The sequence below is a fragment of the Pseudoliparis swirei genome, chromosome 20 (assembly GCF_029220125.1).
Source record: "Pseudoliparis swirei isolate HS2019 ecotype Mariana Trench chromosome 20, NWPU_hadal_v1, whole genome shotgun sequence".
Classification (NCBI taxonomy): domain Eukaryota; kingdom Metazoa; phylum Chordata; class Actinopteri; order Perciformes; family Liparidae; genus Pseudoliparis; species Pseudoliparis swirei.
In genome coordinates this window covers 14641505-14661848 of record NC_079407.1, presented here as the reverse complement: position 1 = coordinate 14661848, position 20344 = coordinate 14641505, and the positions used below count along the sequence as shown (strand labels likewise).

At 41.2% G+C, this 20344-nt stretch overlaps 1 protein-coding gene and 2 long non-coding RNA genes across 3 annotated transcripts; all 3 read right to left on the bottom strand.

Moving 5' to 3' along the window:
* Positions 1-1699: 1699 nt before the first annotated feature.
* ndufc2 (NADH:ubiquinone oxidoreductase subunit C2) lies at positions 1700-3478 on the bottom strand. The gene is made up of 3 exons (XM_056441614.1): positions 3248-3478; positions 2563-2706; positions 1700-1882 (listed from the first exon to the last, which is right to left on the bottom strand). Exons 1-3 carry the CDS (start codon positions 3384-3386, stop codon positions 1833-1835), a joined length of 333 nt encoding a protein of 110 aa, XP_056297589.1. The 5' UTR covers positions 3387-3478; the 3' UTR covers positions 1700-1832.
* Positions 3479-9178: 5700 nt separating this feature from the next.
* Positions 9179-10601, bottom strand: LOC130211033 (uncharacterized). Its single transcript, XR_008834916.1, has 3 exons — positions 10567-10601; positions 9591-10351; positions 9179-9455 (listed from the first exon to the last, which is right to left on the bottom strand). It is a non-coding gene; the product is annotated as an uncharacterized LOC130211033 (long non-coding RNA).
* Positions 10593-13530, bottom strand: LOC130211032 (uncharacterized). The gene is made up of 3 exons (XR_008834915.1): positions 13275-13530; positions 11351-11416; positions 10593-10639 (listed from the first exon to the last, which is right to left on the bottom strand). It is a non-coding gene; the product is annotated as an uncharacterized LOC130211032 (long non-coding RNA).
* Between the last annotated feature and the right edge of the window lie 6814 nt (positions 13531-20344).

Genomic DNA, 20344 nt, shown 5'->3' with positions numbered 1-20344 from the left:
TATTGGAACTACACTCCCACCCTGCAGGACTTGTACACCAGGAGGTGCAGAACCAGAGCCGGCAGGATCATGAAGGATCCTCACCACCCCAACAACAGACTGTTTCAGCTGCTGCGGTCAGGCAGGCGCCTCCGTAGTCACGCTGCAAGAACAGAGAGACTGAGACGGAGTTTCTTTCCTCAGGCCATCAGGATTGTGAACTCCGACCTCACCAGGACCCCCACATAGACCCACACAACTGCCCCTCTTAGGCACACACACACACACACACACACACACACTTACTGTAAATATTGTGTTGTTTTTTATTTGTAAATAGTGTGTACTTGTTGCCCTTGCACATTCCTGCTGAGCATTGCCACTTTCATTTCACTGCACACCCTGTGTGTGTATGTGACAAATAAAACATCTTGAATCTTGAATCTTGAATCTTGCTTCATTCCCTGCACCTGCCCTCAGCCACTGTCGTCTCGTCAGTGTCTCATGTCGTACACCTGTTCCCCCCCCCCCCTATATATTGTGCCAGTCTTTCCTTTGTCTATTGCTGGATTGTTGTCTTTTGTCCATAGTCATGTCTTTCGTGTTACTCGTGTGTATTCCTGACCCTGCCTGCCTGTGCTGACCTCGGATTCTCTGCCTCCCACTTTTTGTACTTTGTTGGTTTTTGGAAACCTTTTGCCTCAGTAAAGAGCTTTTTTTGTTATTACACTGAGTCCTGTCCCGTTCCTCTGCGAATGAGCTCTTGCCCCTCGCCACCCCGTGACATAACCAGACCTAGAAACTAATGTTTTCACCCATGCCCGTTGTTTATTAGTAGGCTTATATTGGGGCCATGATAAAGCTTACGATTCTTTTAGACTGTACATGCAATTTATCGTAACCATTGCAACATTATGTGCAAACAGATGACAGAAGAGGAGGGAGTTCAGGACTGAGATGACCTTGTTTTAAAAGTAAGGTTATTTTTATTTGGTTGGAATTTGGTATCCCTCAGCTCATATTGGATCTTTAATTAATGAATACAAACCCATCTCACCCCCTTCCTACCTTATGCTCAGCACGGTTAATGATTGGACAAGGGTACATTTTGGTACACATTAGTCAAACATAATTATGACCTCGGAGAAATTTGGAGGTTGTGTAAAACAAATAAAGATACGAGTTTGACTCCACAAAGCACCCCTAAATGCATCAGGTGAGGCATTTACATAACCGCACGGATCCACCCACCTGTGCTCGTATAAATTCCCCAGCATCTGCTCTTGAGGCTTTGCGCTGCACACTGCATCCTACTGATCCTGAGACTTTCTTCCGCTTCCACCTGACAGGACTGTTTTCTGTGATGAATGACCTCACCAAGAAGACTCAGAGCCTCACTGTGAAATATATGGACATTATTGGTGTAGCATATTAGAAAGTGCGTAAGATATGTGGACTTGGAGCAACAACAAAAAAAGCTGTTTGTAAAAGCGCTATCACCTACACATGTCAAATGTCTGAAGTGTTTACATTTTGTAATCCAATGCTTCTACTTAATGGATATGGAACAAACGAGCATTGCCAATGCTGATCATTTCTATCTCTTTACAACTAAGATAGTCCCTTGGAAACTATGGTGATGAGATGTCAAAATGTTGATTAATTAAATGATCATGAGACAACAGCCTGATTTATGTTCAAACACACAAACGCATCATGCTTATTGTTGAATTAAGGTATTTCTTTTATTTACACAACTACTCTTCTCACAATGAATGACATATTTCACAAAAAAGACCACTGAAGACAGATGGTAGTCTACAAAGGTGTCCTCCCTCACCAGCAGCCAACACTTAGCGCACTGGATGGAAAGGCTCGACGATCTCTGCAAAGGTCTTTTTTTCTGGTGGGATAAAAGAAACAGAGAGAAACCGTTTGGTTACACAGATACATGGACCACCAAGTTCTAAAATGATATGTGAAGACTTACATAAGGTATTGTTCTTCTTATACTACAAAAGGTGCTGCACAACCTACACAGCTTGGGGCTTCATACCCTCATATTGACAATCATTTAAAACCCCTTTTTTAAAGTCTGTGGTCAGCATATGATTAATGTTTATGATGGCAATATATATATATACATATATATATATATTTATAACAGAATATGTTGTGGCATAGGATAATGTGCAAAAGAACAACAAACCAAAGAAAGAAAAAAGGTAATACAAATATGTATCCATAGTGTGCTTCAATCAATAAATGTACAGGTAACTCTTCCGACCCGTTTCCTCCGTTTAAGTCTTTCATACATCAATTTTGATATCAGTCCGGATTTTTTTGCCAAGTGTTTTTATTGATCTTTAGTCATACAAATCAAGATTTAAAGTTGGTTTCGTTTATTCAGTTTTTTTCTGGCCACACATATTTATCAAACAGTGATGTTGAAAATAATGTCCAGCCCAAGTCTTGTATAAACACTAAATATCAAGAGACGTGCTGGAAGATTAACCCGGAGGACAGCTGTATTGTTGGGTTATTGTGTCTTCTGTTGGACTAAAGCACTGAAAATGCTCTTACCCTTTGCTGCAAATTCCTTTGGGTGGAGTTTGATATACTCGTTCATATCTCGATCAAGTTTGGCAAAAGTGTAGTTTTCATTTTTTGTAAGGTGGTAGCCGATGAACCAACCAATGGTTGTAAAAAGAATTTGTCGGTGAACACCTAAAAAAGGCAGACAGACAGATATGATTGCATTTTAAGCACACAGAGTTACAATACTAGAATGTGAAGTTTGCACTGAAATTACAACAACAACAAACTTTTCCTTTGCTTCTGTAGAACCTCAGACTTGCACCCTGTATTTTTCTAACTAAGAAGGTTAAAGTCTAAGTAATCCAAGTCTAGATACTCAAATTAATTAAACTTAAGTACACATAAGTAGACTAAATCTAATTAAAAATAGTTTGGCTCTTTCAAAAGGAAGCTCTGAAATTTGATCCACATAAAAAATACATATACACACACACATATATATACATATATATATATATGACCAAAAGAAATGAAAAAAATAGTAACCGTACACTTTCAGCGACAACAATGATGGGGTCATAACAAGTTACAGTTTTTTTATGACACCACCAGGTCGATATTGTGTTGTCGTCCACCAGTTTGTTTACATTAATTTTAGGAAATGTAACATACGCTTGAGAAGAAAGTTAAATATGATAAAGTCTGAAAGACAGCTAACGAACATGCTAACCTGCTTTTACCGGTGGCCTGTGGTTAAGGGCGTTATGAAGCATCGCGGAGCACCAGCCTACACCTGCGAGCCACACCGAGTTCCTGTTGGCGATTGAAGGAGGAGGGAGAGACTTCCCCAGGTCTGGAATGAACCCCATTGTAGGAAATCCCCCTTCAATTCCGATATTCAAGTGACCTCCCAGCTGCCTGCGTTTACTTTTCGACTAACACCTCTCAAAGGAAGTCAAGGGCATGCTGTGCAACCACACAAGAAGTCCGGGTACAACTATCGAGAATCACTTAAGTTCCGCCTATTCTGTTTCCTAGCAACCAAAACCAGAAGATTTTCCATTTGTCAACGAGGTGATTTACTTTTGGATAACATCAGAGCTGCCAACTCTCACGGTTTCGCCGTGTGACACACGCTTTTGCATGTTTTCACACGCTCTCACGCCACACAACCAATTTCTCACGGCAAAAGAAATTCTGATTTTGGGCCGAGGCGCGTTGGTTCCTTTTCAAACTCCGCGACGATAGATGGCGCTAAGGAGCGCATCTATGAACCTATTCGCTGCATAAACATCCTATTTACCCCAAAGAGTCCCGGAGTCAGCAACAGAAGAAGAGTTTCAAACAGACACAACGAGCAGAGACTACGGTGTGTTAATGCAGGGCTCTCAAGTGTCACGCATTGAGCGTGACAGTCACGCATTTCGGTCTTACGTCACGTACTCCCGCCACACATCGTATTTCTCACGCTGAAAAACTCTTTGCTATTTAATGTTTTAATGTGCCGCAGCACGCAAACATGAGCTGGCCGCGCTGCCCTCACCGTGGAGGAATCAAGCGCTCCCCTGGAGTTCTGCTGTGAGGAGCCACTTATCAGCCAATCAAAAAAAAGAAATGGGCTACACAATAGCCAATCAGAAAAAAACCTATCTGGGTAAGATTTAATCCAGCAACCAATGAAAATAAAGCATCCTGGATAGATATGTCACTCTTGCCCATCTTCAAAACTTAAGAGCCCTGTTAATGACATGTGGTTCAATTAAGTTCTCACTCTCTTAAACTTTACATCTTGAAATAATTCGGTGTGTTTGTGCGTGTGATTTTGTGTGGTGATGTAAACTCAGCTGTCATAACAAGCAGCAGGAGAGCACCTTGTTAACCTCTTGGTATCCTGCATGCTCAACACATCAGAGCATTGTTTGTTACGGCTGCCCACATTGCATTTATCACTTTATTTACAGGCCTAGGAAAAGGACCCTCTCAAAAATTTCAAAACAGCACTTTGAACAAGTAAGATGTATTATAAATAATTTAACATAAAGACAGGACATTTGTGCAATAGAATTAGGCATGTTTTTGTAAATGAGAGTAGAGTTATTAAAAAACATTTTAATTCTTTACGGTAGCAAAGATGTCTCGTAAAAGACCTTTACCAGGCCAGAATGCAGGGTACAACATGGGTACAACGCCACATTAATTCAAATTTACTGATATTATCGCCACCAACGTGTGTGGCTGCGTGCGCGGCAAAATGTTGGTCACCCCCGACAAAATCTCACTCCAAGGTTTTTTGAAAAGTTGGCAGCTCTGCTAATGTATAGAAAGACTATAATCCTCACGCTGAAGTCCTTTGAAGTTAATTGAGGGTTCACGTGGGGATACATCCATCTCCCCCACATGAATGTTTCAGCACCGTTTTACTCATTATTTTCATCCATACTAACACGCCAGATCAAAAACATGACTGTTCACGTATAGCCTACTGAGCAGTGCGGTTAGCGTTGTAAACAGGATGTTCGTTGGTTGATTAGCTCCAGAAAAATATAACAGAGTATTATTGTACTCTTTAATAAAAGGTCATGCTTGATACATCGATCTAAGTTCTTATATATTTCTAGTGTTGTTACGAGATGTGCCGACGCTTCGTAGCGTGTGTCGAGTAATGGAGGGGGCGTTTCCTCGAAGCGCGTATCGAGGCTTGCTTCATTTAGGGGAGGAGCCAAAAATGATGACGTCCGAAGCCTCGCTGCCCGGCTGTACCACGTGACTGCTTCGGGAAGTGGTTCAGATATTGCCGGGAGGTTTGACAGCAATATAAACCCCTCAGGCTCCATTCAACATGTGGGTTGTTGGTTGAGAGTTTGGAGAGTTTAGAGAGAGAGATAGTTTGGAGAGTTAGGAGAGTGAGGAGAGAAGGATAGGTGATAAGATGGAACTGTTGAGAAACTGTTATTTCTGAATAAAATGTCCCCTGTCCTGTACATCACTGTCCAAGTGACACAAGCATATTCAGTCCCCTCTTCCTAGTTCCACAAGCACTTTCACTGTCCTCTGCCTGCTTAAGCCCATGCCATTTTCCAAAAGTGACATAATAACATTATTACACAACCTGCCATATATGATACTACCATTTTGGGAACATTTACACACACAGAATACATTAAAAACATATTTTATTATGCACATATGTGATAATTTATGTACAGAAATGATTTGGTCATACATTTTTGTAATTCATAGTCATTCCCAACAACCATAATAGACACAAAAATGCAATGCATCACATTATGTGGTTCAGATACAGCTGCCTGTGATTATACACTTGGCCAGTAGGGGGCTTCGTGAGCACATGAAGCTTCGAGAAATGAACCCTTTCTCAAACCAATTGGCTGAAGTGGTTCGATGTCTCATGAGGCTTCATCTCACCATCACTAATGCATATACACCACTTGTACTGTATTTCACGTATTAAATATATTTTGATAACATAGATAAGAATGCATATATAATAAGGTAGCCTTGTCTACAAAGTATGATTTCAACTTTAGCCAGTTTTCTAATTTTTGGTGGTGATCTGAGTTTTCTAATTTGTGTGGTAATCTATCCGTCATCGTTTTCCGGTGTGTGAGACCAACAGCCAATCCAGCCTCACTGTCAGGTAGAGGGGCGGGACCTAAACGGGAGGGGATTGTTCTGATTAGTGGACCGCAACAGCTGTTGACGCCGGTCTCACACCACCACGATCAGCCAAGTCCAGAGATGGCAGAATATCTATGAAGGGGCCCCAGATTTTTCCAAAGGCTGCCTGCTTCCCTCTCGCATTATATAATATCTTTTCAGCTGTGCAGTAGGACACAAGCTCATTAATCCAGTGTCTTATTGATGGTGATTTTGCGGATTTCCAGTTAATCAGAATAAATTTTTCCACTGCAGTGCTCGCAAGTAAGATCAAGTATTTATTATAGTAGTTTGCATTGATAGAGCTTGTGTCCCCCAGAATCCATATCTTTGGGTCCTGTTCAATTTGAATTCCTATTATCCTTGAGGTTAATTCAGTGGCGCGTTTCCAAAGTTCTTCTATCAATGGGAAACTCCAGAGCATGTGTAGAAGATCACCGTTTGTCACTTTACATCTCTGACATCTGGGGGAAATGTTGCTGTACATTTTATGTAACCTGTAAGGGGTGTAGTATGTCCTATGGAATATATTAAATTGAATTTGTCTGTGTTTTGTGGAGATTAATACCGTCTGTGCCTGTTCCAATAGGTGATGCCAGTCTGCCTCCTCGTAGACACATCCTCCTAGGTCTGTTTCCCATTTCCCTTTTGTAAATGTTTTATCATAAACAGGTGACTTTCCGTTGATGATACCGTATATTGAAGATATTATTCCTTTTGTTGATTTGCATAATTTGTTACATATGGGGTTTCAAGGGGAGTTTCTGGTAATATTTCTTTAGATTTCTCCTTAACCCAGTCTCTAATTTGTAAGAAGTTGAAGAAACTATATTTGGGAAGGTTGAATTTATCATTTAGTTGTTGGAGGCTCGTAAATGTATCATTAATGTATAAGTCAGCAGCTGTTTTAATTCCTCTATCCCTCCATCCCCGCAACACTGACTCAGCTATGTGGTGTGAGAGGTTGGGATTACCCCACAGCGGTGCCCTTCGAAGAAAAGAAATATTTATATCCAGGAGTGAGTGAGATTCCTGCCAAGCAGCAAATGTGTTCAGTATTATTGAATTATTTGTGTGTGGCAAAAAAAATTGTTTTACCGATGAATGGTACGTCCTTTAACGGCATAGACTTCATCTCATGTTGTTCTATTGAGACCCATCTAACTTCACTGTTCTCTGCATGCAGCCAGATCCAGATTTGTCGGTACTGAGAGGCAAGATAATAATTTCTAAAATGTGGTAGGTTAAGCCCTCCCCTTGAATATGGAGCCTGCAGAGAGATGAGTTTAACCCTGGGTTTTTTCCTTTGCCATATAAAAGGGTTATAATTTTGTTAAGCTCTTTGAAGAAACTCTTTGGAACATTTACAGAGAGACATTGAAATAGGTAAATAAACTTAGGAAAAGGTTCATTTTAATAGTATTTATTCTGCCTATGAGAGACAGAGGGAGATCCATCCATCTTTGAAGATTAAGTTTGGTTTGTTCCAATAATTATATATAGTTATATTTAATTTTTAAATATATGTTCATCCGATTTGCCAATTTGTATACCCAAATATTTGAAACCAGTGTTGCACCATCTCAATGGGTCAGTGAGAGCGCTAATATTGTTGTCCTGTATATTTAGTGGTAAAAAGTAATACATTTGATTGTATTCTGTTTGATATCATATTGTGTGGTAAAGTTTTCACATCATTCATGCTCGACTCAAACCAAATAAATGATCTAAAATAAGGTTTTCCACTCTGACCAACTGTGAATATTGATGTTTTCTTATTTTAACTTGTTAATCCGAACTTCGATGAGTTCAGTCAATTCATCCTGACTAGCGTGACTAATGTTTTCCTTTTCTTGACTTTCCTTCCAGCTGCTCTTCCTATTCCAGAAGACGTCCTTCAGCTGGTATTTACCAACCTGAGGAACCGTCCTCTGAGCGAAGACACCCTCGACTCCATGGGGGGATCAGTGATGAGCTTTTACCACAACCTCATCACAGGCTGCAAAGAGTATCCCGTCATTTCTTTCAAGGGTTCTACACAGGCGCGTGCAGGTAGAGCCCTAGTGGTGCTCAAGCACCTGCCCTTTTGCCCTGGACGAGAAAAGTGCCCTTTCTGTATTCAAGTCAAATACACATTATTGTGGTCGTCATGCTCCGGTTTATTTTTTCTGTTTTTTCGACGTGAGACGGGAGTTGTTCTTCCAGAAAGCCCGTCGGCCCAAAGATGAACGGGACGATGAAAGTCTCCGTTTGATTCCTTCTACAGGTTGGACCCGACATGCCACGTTCAACGAGTCCAGAAGGCCGAGCCCTGTGTCCGGCTGCTGGGAGGCGAGGAGCTTCCAGACGGACTCTCCAGGAGCTGCTGGACGAGATGCCGGCTCATGTCTCCTGTCCTCAGCCTCCAGAGGACGTCATTCATGCTGCTGAGGTCCAGCGGCTGTGGAGACGTCCTCCTCCATGTTGTCTGTTCTTTGGTTTTGTTTCAATGTTCTCCATCCAGTTAGGAGTTTGGTATAAAAGCATCATTTCATAAACTGCTGTTACCGGTACTTACTTTCCTATTTTTGTCAATGAAACTCTTGTAAATATAAATGAGGCATTGCTTTAGTTGGATTATTTAGAGTGAAGATATATGTTGGTATTTGTTACTGATTGTTGCCAACTGACATGACGCATGTTGACGTTTTGCCATGTAGGATGTTTTTTACGATAAAATATCTGTGGTCATTTAAGCTATTTTTGGCAAAACAAAAATATAATTTTGGGTTTAATCGTTTACCTGTTATGAAGAATTAGCACTGGCATAAACTAACAATATATTACTGACATTAATTATTAAGAATCAACACAATAAGTAAATATAACAACTATAACATTGTAGTGCATAAGTCTCAACCATTAAAGTTGATTTATAACCCAATGTGAACATCATAACAGTGTTTGCTGACCCAGTAGTTTTGAATAAAAAGACATTTTGATGTTGTGGTAAATGTATTCATTAAAATCAGGAGATAACAATCTACATACTGTACACAGTTTACATGAACATACAGGATTCCATGTGACAAATGAAAGCATGATGTCTTGTTCAGGCTGAAGCGTCCGTCTTCTTCACAGCTGCTTCCTGTGTGGGCGGGCGGTGTCGGGGGTTTGGGTGGACGGGCGGGGGGGTCCTGATTGACTTGTGTCGTGGTCTGCTGAAGGTGACGGGTTGGTTGACATCCACCTCCAGCTGGGAGAGAGAGAGGAGTCCTGCCCTGTGAGACACAAACACCAGACATGAATACGTTTGAACTGAACCACACAACCTTTACATTATTGGGTTGGATCTGGCCTCCGATGATGGGATCGTATTACTGATACTTCTGTCGTCTGAGTGAGGGATTACTTACTCCGCCCACTGAAAGAAAGGCAACCGCCGCTCTTCTTCTGGTCCTGTAGTCCTTCATCCTTCTCATGTGGTCCTCCCTCGTCATCTTCTTCGTCGTCGTCAAGGAGATCCTGGAAGTTTCTTCTTGTATCACAGCAATCGATACCTAAATAAAAAACTTGGAGACTTTTCTTAATGTTCGTAAGTATAACCATGCCAACTGGTTGGCACTTTATCCGTCCTGCCGGGCAGTCGGGCTCCTCCTCTTCCTGCTGCTCCTGGTGGACTCTTCTGGTTTCTGGGGGACGGGCCGGAGCTGCTTCAGGACGTTCCACAGCTGGTTTCTAATTTTATTGTATATATTGTGTGTCTGTCTATTGTAAACTATATTTTCACATACAAGGAATGTGTCATGGCGGGTGGTGCAACATTAGAGAATAACATTAAACAATCAACAAAGTGCAAACATTGTAACATATTACATTTACAGTAGAATATACAATAAAGTGTACATACAAACCAATAACAGTACTTTAAACAGTGTAGTGTAAGTTTAAAGGGACAAGTGTATCACTAACCTGATAACTTACCTGCGGGCGCGTCGGGCGCGTCGGCGGTGTCGGGCTCGTACGGGTTGGAGCCGGAGCTCATCTGCTGCGAAACGGGCCAAGAAGAGCAACAAATCCACCTGCACATGGTTAAACTCATCTTGTTCAGCGTTAATTTCCTGCACTAACCTGATGGCCGTAGGGAGGCCAGGAGCTCCATCGTAGTCGCCACCAGCTGGAGGGAAACATTTAAGGATTCTTCATTACATAAAATAGTTCTGGATTACATTGAGCAATAATAGATTCAGATTCCAGCTGCTAATCAATCAGTTAGCAGGTCAATATGCAACTGTTTAGACTCGTGAGCCACACCTTCCAGACTAAATGTTTCATGTCTTCTCACGTTCCCCCTATGTAAACCTTTAATTGTGCATTGCTCTGATTTCTTACCTCCGTAGTCGATGCCGATGGCTGCCGCCGGGAGGGGGGGGTGGCGGCGCAGCTCCAACGAAGTCGCCAACAGCTGCAGGGAAACATTGAAACAGGATTCTTCATTACATAAAATAGTTCTGGATTACATTGAGCAATAATAGATTCAGATTCCAGCTGCTAACCAATAAGTTATCAGGTCAATGTGCAACTGTTTAGACTCGTGAGCCACACCTTCCAGAATAAACAATGTTTCATATCGTCTCACTTTCCCCTTTATAAACCTTTAGTTGTGCGACAGGAGGGTTAATTGTTAAATAAATAGTTTATGGGATAGTATTAATTAAAAGGAGCAGATGTTTGTTTCAGTCAAACAGTCAAAACAAACCAACTCATTGTCTCAATCAGATGCGCCTCTACCACACCTGGTGTGATGACGTCACGCTGACGCATGATTCAATTTCAGAATTAATGATTAATTTATTAATTTTCTTCAGAAATTTAAATGTAAAATCTGTCATATTTGATACCCTCTCAATAAAATAACATTGTTTGAAATACACTACACTAATAGTTAACACATACCACAGATATCCAGCGACTTTTAAGACATTCCGGTCCTTAAATAATCATTTTACACGGAGAAACCTCCACCACATCTGTATTTTTCAAACAGGCCCCTTGACATTGTGAACTGTTCAACTATAAACTCAAAAGGTTTCACTAGTTTCTCAACTGAGAAAGTTTTAAATGGTTTTAAGGTAAGAACCAATAACAAAAATGCTAATATAAATATAAAACTTACCTCTGGCGTCGCCCCGTGCGTACAGGTGGTCCTCCATTCTCAGGCTTCTCGGGAGGAAGTCAGTCACTAGAACGAGATTCAAGGATAACTTTCAGCTAGCGGTCAACAGCTCGAGGAGTTAGCTTCACAGCTCTGGTCAACGAGAGGGGTTGAGGTCAAAGTGCAAAGGAGCCGAGGCTCAACGTTCGGCTGTTTATGCAGCCGGCCAGGTCGTTACCATGGCAATGCGCGCGTCTTGCTTGCGTGCCCACAACTTAAATATCTGGATCCTTTTCAAATTCAAAGAAGGGCATCTGAATATGAATACCCGAAAGTTTTAGACCGATAGCTCTGAGTTAAGGGCCCCAAAAACAGGTCCATGCGAACTTTATGGTATCCGGCTACAGACAGCGCCGCCGCTCCCATAACGCGCACTACGCGCTGTGCGTAGGGCACCAAGTCCTGAGGGGGCTCACTCAAAGAAATGACTCATTGGATGAACTCAATTAAATTGTTGGCAGGTTTTCCATCCAATAATTATATGCAACTCCAACTCAAATTTAGCACATCAGTGCAATAAAATGTAATTAAGTTAGTCCAACTCATTTGTATCAAATACATCTAAAATAAAATAACGATATTCATTCAATTAAATTAATTTGTGTTTGTCCAACTCAAAATATAAACTAACTAACAAAATATGCAAAACCCACACAGAAGGAACGCCCCGACTGGGAATTGAACCCACGGCCCTCTGGCTGTGAGGCGACAGTGCTAGCCACTACACCACCGTACAGCCCTGAAAGTGTCTTCACCTCATGTAAACAACTGATTTTCAGCTGGCGCATGCGCAAAGGGTCGTCCTCAATGAAACACATTTATTTTTGAGTTGATATGCACACCATCTAACCTAAATAAATCTAATAAATGAAAGTATTCATACATTTTGTGTTACACCCATAAAATATAAATATCTATTTTTGTAATTGATTTATTTAAATGTATCAAACAATATTTAAATGTGTCACCTCAAAGAAGGGCTTGAATCGTTTTTGTGAGTGTAACCTAAATAAATCTAATAAATGAAAGTATTCATACATTTTGTGTTACACCCATTCAATATAAATATCTTCGTTTTGTAATTGATTTATTTAAATGTATCAAACAATATTTAAATGTGTCACCTCTAAGAAGGGCTTGAATCGTTTTTTTGAGTGCACCACAAAATAGACAACTACAAAATCCTCATAGTTATAATAATTATAATGCCGATATTATTTCAGTCTAGAAATATTCGGCACCTTTTAGTCATGTAGGCACAAAACAGGCAGAACAAGAGAGATATTTAATCGCTCAGCTAACTCTACTTCACAAACAAAGCACCGCGACAACGAGCACAGAGCATTTTAATGTTAAATAAATCACTTTAATATGATAAAGTAAAAGGAGCAGACGTGTGTACAATAAGGCCCGTTTCAACGATCACAACAGAGCAGCTCCGGGTCACGCGCAGCTCAGGTCAGGCGGCCCGCGCGTTCCCGATGGTTACCATGGTGCCGAGTTTATGCATTTTACGGGGTACATTTGAGAATTCTATAAAAATGCTTGAGGCGCCATCTTTTTGGGGAATTTCAAAGTTACATTTCGGCGTTTTGATGCCTTAAAACAAAAATAAAAGGGGTTTCGAGGCTTTGCACTAATTGTCAACACATTCCGCACATCTCCCGACATTTTCAAGACATTCTGGAGCTCAAATCTCATTTTACACGACGAATCATCGACTGAGTCACTTTTCAGAAAATATGTTTTCCCAAAATGTCCTGTCAACATTATAAACGTTAAAACTCAAAAGGTTTCACTGATTTCTAAACTGAGAACACTTTTATGGATTCAAGGGGATACGTTAAGAATAAAAATGCTAAATTAAATGTAGAAATGGTCTTACCTTATGGTCCAAATCACAGCCCGGTCGCTTCAGCAGGGGCTCGTCCTCGGTTCTCGGTCTCTCGTAGTCCGGATCTCGTGTAGTTCTGTAAGACAACAAGTTTTGTTTCCAACAAAAAGACTCACGCAGTGCAAAAGTCTCAGAGTTTCCTTCACAGGTTTGGGTTCACAGGAGGGTTCACAGGTGAGGTCCGCTCGCGTCAAAGTCCAAAGTGCAAAGGGCCGAATCAGAACGTCCGCGGCCTTAAATAACCTCGGTCCGGTTTCCATGGCATTGACTGACGTGCGTACGTACGTGCGTGCGTGCGTGCGATTGAGCAATACAGAGAGACATATTAATTATTTCCCCGATATTTTTTTAATATAATTGATTCATATGAGTTATTATTATTATTCTCTTATTAAAATATAATTGATATGAGTTATTATTATTGTTATTATTATTATTATTCTATTATTATTCATCAGTAATCTGTATGAGCTGTCAAGCCAAAATGGATGCTAAATGAAATATATTATATTATATATTATTATCTTATTATTTAAGAGGGATCATTTACAGTGCATGATGTGTCTCATCATGCACTGTAGAAGAAAACAAAATGTACACAATGCGAAGCTACATATATATCACATTAAAAGTATATAAATATAATATAATATTATTAATTAAATGTAATATACTTTGTTATCGTGGAATATTGTAAATCATAATGATGATCTTGTTGTAATTAATCACGCAGCATATGGAGCCTTATTATTTGCTTTAATGGGTCGCACATCTACTTCTCTTTGATGATTGGCAGATGGGTGAGAAATAGATGACGCGGGCTTGCAGGTGTATGGTCTTCCGACTAAACTACTTCATTTATTTGACAGCTACGTTTCCCCTCTCAACTTCTTGAAACTGTTAGAGAGGTCAAATGATTACTGTCCATTATCTTTTTTCTTTTGTTCTTTTTTAAACAAATAATGTCTTCTCTTATTTGGAAATATTGAAAGGTACATAACACAGTAAACATTAACTGATATGTCCATTGTTTATCATCTTTTTATTGCATATCAGATAACAAACCCACTCCCCCCACCCTCCCACTATATACACCTAGAGTACAAGACATTAAATACATAAACAATACATACAAAGAGGTCACCTCATTTCGCCGAGCCAGACCTACACACACACACACACACACACACATCTGGAACATCTGTATGTCGACACACCTGCACAGAGTCAATATAGTATCACACAAATACAATATATCCAGACATTAAATGACAACATGAGTTGTTCTTCTTCTTTGAGCACGGCCAATTCTACCACATGCCTTGGGGAAAAGACACAAATGAACATCAGAAATAGGATATTGTAAATCTACAACTGGCACTTCTCCGGCTCAAGATTTATTTCCCAGGGACACATTTTTTCTTCATTAATCAGTATTTAAGAATAAAACTTACTCTCTCTGTCATCAATTCCCCTCAAATGTGTTTGGATATCCGTTGGGGCGTTTATTTGAGTTCTTGTGAGAATTTCGCCTAGACCTACTCCGCGGCCCTCACAAGGCTTGTTTACTGACTGTTTACTGACGTTAGTTATGTCGAGAGAATAGAGAGAGGGAGAGATGTACAGGCAGGCATCTTCTTTGTGTTGTTTTATAAATGCTATTAAGACAATTTCGAAAGTATGTTGAATTTATTAATTCATTTTATAAATGTCACAAGAATTCACAGCTAGAAAATAGCAACTAAACTATGCTAGCTCTCGGTATCATGTTTTCCATGTGCCACATTGTTTTCTGTGGTAGCCTATGTGTCTCTTTGTTTTGTCTGTTCCAGTTTTACAAAGATCAATCTTGTATGAGTAATTGCAGAGGCTGAAAAGAGTAAACGCAAGAAAAAACAACACTTGTAATAACTACTTACTAACCCAGATTGAGGTCATGCCGGGAAATATCAAACTTCCGTAAAAACGTTATAAAGCCTCAGTCTGATATTTCCCGGCATGACCTCACTCTCGGTTAGGAGTTAGTTATTACAAGTGTTGTTTTTTCTTGCGTTTACTCTTTTCAGCCAAGCGGGAGAGGTTAGTAAGTTGTTTATTATATGGCATTTTTTTCGCTCCTATTGTTTTGTAAATAAAAACAAATTGTCATGTCATTTTGTTCAGCTCTCATGTCTCACGACACGATGTGTTTCAGGTGTTTCGTAACAACCAGTTACGTGCTCACTTCAAGTTACAGTGAACAATAGACAAATCATTTTGTCGATGGGTGCCCTTTTTTGGGTTTGAGCACCTGCCCCCCAAGATGTCTGAACACGTGCCTGGTTCTACATCACACGGCTAGTGCGTATGGTCTTCGAGAACCAGGAGGAGAGGGAGAACAGCACATCAGATCCTCTGATGGAGGCCCCATCAGGTCTTGTGGTGCCCCCTGCAGGCTCCAGCTCTCCTCATGCTCCAGTCGTGTCTCCAGCTCTTCCTGAGCAGGCGGAGCTGGGAGCCCTGAAGGCGGACCGCAGAAACTCTGTCAGACGCATCGAGGTCGACGGCAGGACTGTGACCCGAGTCATCTCTCCGGTGTACCGCTCTCACAGCACTGAACTGAAAAACCGCTGGAGAGTGAGCGAATACCGGGGAGATGGACCTCTGTCGATTTAATAAGAGGTCGACTCAGAGTCGGGGCAGCAAGAGGAAGGACAGCAGCAGCTGCCCGTCTCCTCCAAAGAAACGCCTCCGAGTCTGACGGGACGGCTCGGAGGGATTCCTTGTCAAGGATCCTCCTGCTTGAGATATGTTGTGTCCTGAGCGACCCCCCAGGTAGCATCTTGCACCTGGGGCCTGTCCACCTTTTTATCCAGAGACTTTGAGGTTTAGTCCTCAGGGCCGGCCTGTGCGTCTTGCAGGGCCGGGGAGGCCCCAGGTAGCGTCTTGCACCGGGGTCTTTGTGGACTAAACCTTGTTGTCTGAGGAGGAAACATTTGGATATAGTTTGGTCATTATGGATTTAGCCCAGGTCAGCGTTTTTGGTGCGTCTGGCACCTTTCTTTATTTCTTGGAGCTGGCCTGTGGGTCCACTTGGTGAAACTAAAGGGAGCGACGGGGAACTCACTTCCTGAAACAACACCAAATGGAGTTATTGTCGCTGACTCATCATCCGTTGAGATGGAGCTTCAAATGTCTGCTCTGCTCTGAAACGACACCCAGAGTGAGCTGATTGGTAGGTCGTCCTTTACAGACGATGGAGGAGTGAGATGACCCGAATATTAGAAACACTTGAGAATATTAATGGTGTCCTCCTGATCATCTGTTTGTCTTGAGACAAAACGAGACGAGACGGCGTGAACTGTGAACTCTCTGGTCCAAGAAGATCGATGCAGGTTCATTTATTCATATTATGGTGAGAATCACGATGTGTATCAATATTTCTTCTGAATCTCTCGTTGCTGAAGTTATGAACTGATTTTCTCTGATCTGCCATTTGTCTTTCAGATACTGACGAGAAGACGAGACTGTCAACCACCTCATGGACACACAGGTTGTTGTTGGTTGTTGATGTTGTTTATTTACTGTTGTCTCCTCTCGTGTTCTTTGTTGTCTTTCAGAGAGGACAAGAAACGACATGAGGAGGAAACAAGAAAAAGTGGACAGAAGAGAAGAAGAAAGGAGACAGGATGCACTGTGAACCCTCATTTCAAAAGATAAATATACATTTATTGTTGTTCTCAAAATTCTTAATTTTTAAAAAGTCGTTTATGAACTATTATCTCTTCCTGTCTTTATTTTGTATTTTGGAGAGAGGTGAGGACACGACTCAGTGACTCATCTAAAGTGACATCACAGTGGTCAGCCAGTAGAATGGTGTTGTTAAAGGTTTCAGTGTGGACGTTTCCTCCACTGCAGCACATCTGAGAGATGAAGTGGCTTTCAACAGGAAACGTCAGCATGAAGCGTCATGTGTTCTTTGTCTGACAGATTACTGTCCAGCATAAATCGTTGGAGGGCTCTTATTAATACACACTACATTGTGACAGTTCCGCAGTTTGAGGCGTAAAAAAATCGATGTGAACATTTGAACCAAAGCTACTAATACATTTAAATAGTTTTACTGCTTAAAGGAAGTCAGGTATTACAGGACACAGCAGTATGTTTTTAACATTTATTTGTATTATAACAAATTAAAAAAGACAATAAACAATCAGTTTCAAGCACAATCACTTGATATTTGTCGTATGTATTTGTCATAAGTATATGTTGGTGACCAAAAAACATTTACAGGTGAACACATTATGAACCCTGAGTTTGATGAATTGATTAAGAGTTCTGCTCAAAACACAACGGGAACCAAATACCGTCGGTTTAGATGGAGAATATCTGGAGAAAGAATTCAACCATTCTTAGTCCGTGTGGCTCAGATTTGAACCAGGAAGGCGGTGTAACAGTGTCAGCAGGGCCATGACAGGAGGCCGGCTCGCCAGGCAGGCAGGAGGCATCATATGGTTCCGTGTAACAAACCTTCTGGCGGGTCAGGTTACCTTTTTACTGCATCAATCCAAAATCCAGTGGAAAATCCCTCTGACAGGGAACCAGGGCGATGCTAATGTTTGAGTTTCCAACACAAATACTACATCCCCGCAGCGCTCCGTTACAGCCGATAACATCGGCCTGCTCCAATTATTTCAGCTGGACAGATTTGATGATTGCCAGCTAGAAATAAGAGGCCTGCGTTGTCTGGAATAGAAGACCCTTTATTGACTTATAAGACTTATGAGCGGTAAATCTGCCACTGTTATTGTAAACTGCATACCAGTATCTGAGGGGGTCAGAAAGAATGGAAAGCTCGACGACAGTAAATACAGGGAGCGGCGCTGCGTATATTTAACCCTCCTGTTACCTTAGGGTCAATTTGACCCCATTCAATGTTTAACCCTCCTGTTACCTTTATATTTACTGACATATTTTACCCTTGGGGTCAATTTGACCCCAGCAATTAAAACCTCCAGAAAATTATTAGAATTAATATTGTTTTCCAAGTTTAAGTGTGAGGTACTTTGTTTGTTTGTTGACTACCTAAATAGCCCTTTAAATATATAAAAAAGTTGATATTTCTTATATGTTTGACACAGTGAAAAACAGCCTGGGGTCAAATTGACCCCAAAGAACACCGACATTAAACATTGAATGGGGTCAAATTGACCCTAAAGGTAACAGGAGGGTTAACACATTTAAGGCATGTGATGGACATGTAAAGCCCTCTGAGGCAAATTTGTGAGAATGGGCTCTACAAAACAAACTGAATCCAGGCGTGCATGGGTTGAATAACGGTTTGACAGGATGCTGCAGGCTGTTTTAGTCTAGTACTGCATGAAAACTCTTCTTATACATATACAGTACATCGACCATATCTGCTTATCCCGTCACTCACTCTAACAACTTCATTCACACAACTGTCATTTTACAGGTCACAGGTGGTCACAGGGCTGTTTGTCCTTCACTAGCTGGCTAGGTGATGCTCTGTATCACCTTTGACACATCGTGACATTGCACTTGCACAACTCTGACATACATTAATATTTGCATTGCCGACGGTTCTGATCCACGCCGCTACTTTTATACCGTTTTCATCACTGAAAGCACAGGAATACATTCAGATCATCAACGCACTGCTTGCTGTTACCGAGCGTAAATGTATTGAGGGTAAATGTATTGAGGGTAAATGAATTGTGTATAAATGTATTGAGGGTAAATGTATGGTGTCCATTGTTAATGAGCGCCCCACACGTGTAGTCATGGAGGAAAAATGGTGGACAAGGAGCGTAGAAGAACGCTGATGATCTTTGATGCCAACTTCCCAGAATATCTTTATATGTTTGTTGGACATCATTCCCTGAACCGATTCTGCCCTGGAGCTGTGCACACTAAATTACCACGGGGATATACAACCCTATCATAAGATCAAAAATCCAAAGTCATTTAGCATTTACGCCCAAAGTTCAACCTCGTGTGCTGAACCCAAGTGGTCCATATGGTTGAGTTCATCCAGTTAGGGCTTGTCTTCGTTTGTCTCGTTCAACCCTTCCAACCTGGATTGGTATTGGGGTTTTAAACACATTGTTCATGTTGGATATGGAATTAAACAAAAAGCCAATATAACTACTTGATTATGTTTAGTAAACGGACAGCATGCTCTGCCTTACAATCACTCTGTATAAGAAACTTTCTTTTTGTGTTCCTGTGGACGAAAGCGGCAGAGTTAGCCAGCACCAGAGTCCCTGAGGAAACATCTCATTGCAACTGAATTGCAACTATACAATACAGGGTTGCAGAGCGCCTGGCCACGCCACAGAAAATAAATAAACAAGAGAGAAAATATGATATATGTAATATTAAAGTTACAGGGCCAACAACCTGAGGTAGTAAATAGGGAATGAAGGAAGGGCAAAGGTAGTGGTGAGAGGAACAACCATATAAAATACTGTACACTGCATAGGTGCTGTGCAATGTACAGTGTGCTCTCTAGAATAGAGCTGAGGTGTAAGAGAGGTGTGCAGAGGATGAGATGGAGCTGATCTTCTGTATCTCTTCCCAGAATCCAGCAGGGTGAACAGGCCGTGGCTGTTTTAATTATTGACTCTCAGGCACCTCGTCTCACCCCCCATTGCAAGAAGCTGGCGTGCCAGCGGCTACGGTGAGGGTCAGCTGATCGTGTTGAGCAAACCGCGGCTTCTGTAGCCCGAACATTGAACTGTTAGCCCCCTCTCCACCACCTACTGCAGGGACAGCGGAGCACGTTCTCCAACAGAAAGGACAGAACCAGGAGAACGTTCCTGCCCCCTGCGATTAGACTTCATAATACACCTTTTCTGGCCAAATCCTCCTCAAATGTACAGCAATAAACCTCCAGTGCTTTATACTTTAGATACACTATATACACTTTCATTTATATATTATTTTTTCATTTTCATTTCCTTTGTTTAAATTCTTAAATGTAATGTACCCTGTTATTTTATTTTATGGTATTGTATATATGTAAACATGTTTGCTGCTGCTTCGTTAATTTCCCCCTA

What these genes read in the sequence shown, in the direction of transcription:
- ndufc2 (XM_056441614.1), bottom strand. Translation starts at nt 3,386, where the DNA reads ATGGGGTTCATTCCAGACCTGGGGAAGTCTCTCCCTCCTCCTTCAATC. An exon ending in CAGGCCACCGGTAAAAGCAG is followed by an intron (nt 2,707 to 3,247) that starts GTTAGCATGTTC and finishes TGCCTTTTTTAG; the next exon opens with GTGTTCACCGACAAATTCTT. An exon ending in AAAGGAATTTGCAGCAAAGG is followed by an intron (nt 1,883 to 2,562) that starts GTAAGAGCATTT and finishes TTATCCCACCAG; the next exon opens with AAAAAAAGACCTTTGCAGAG.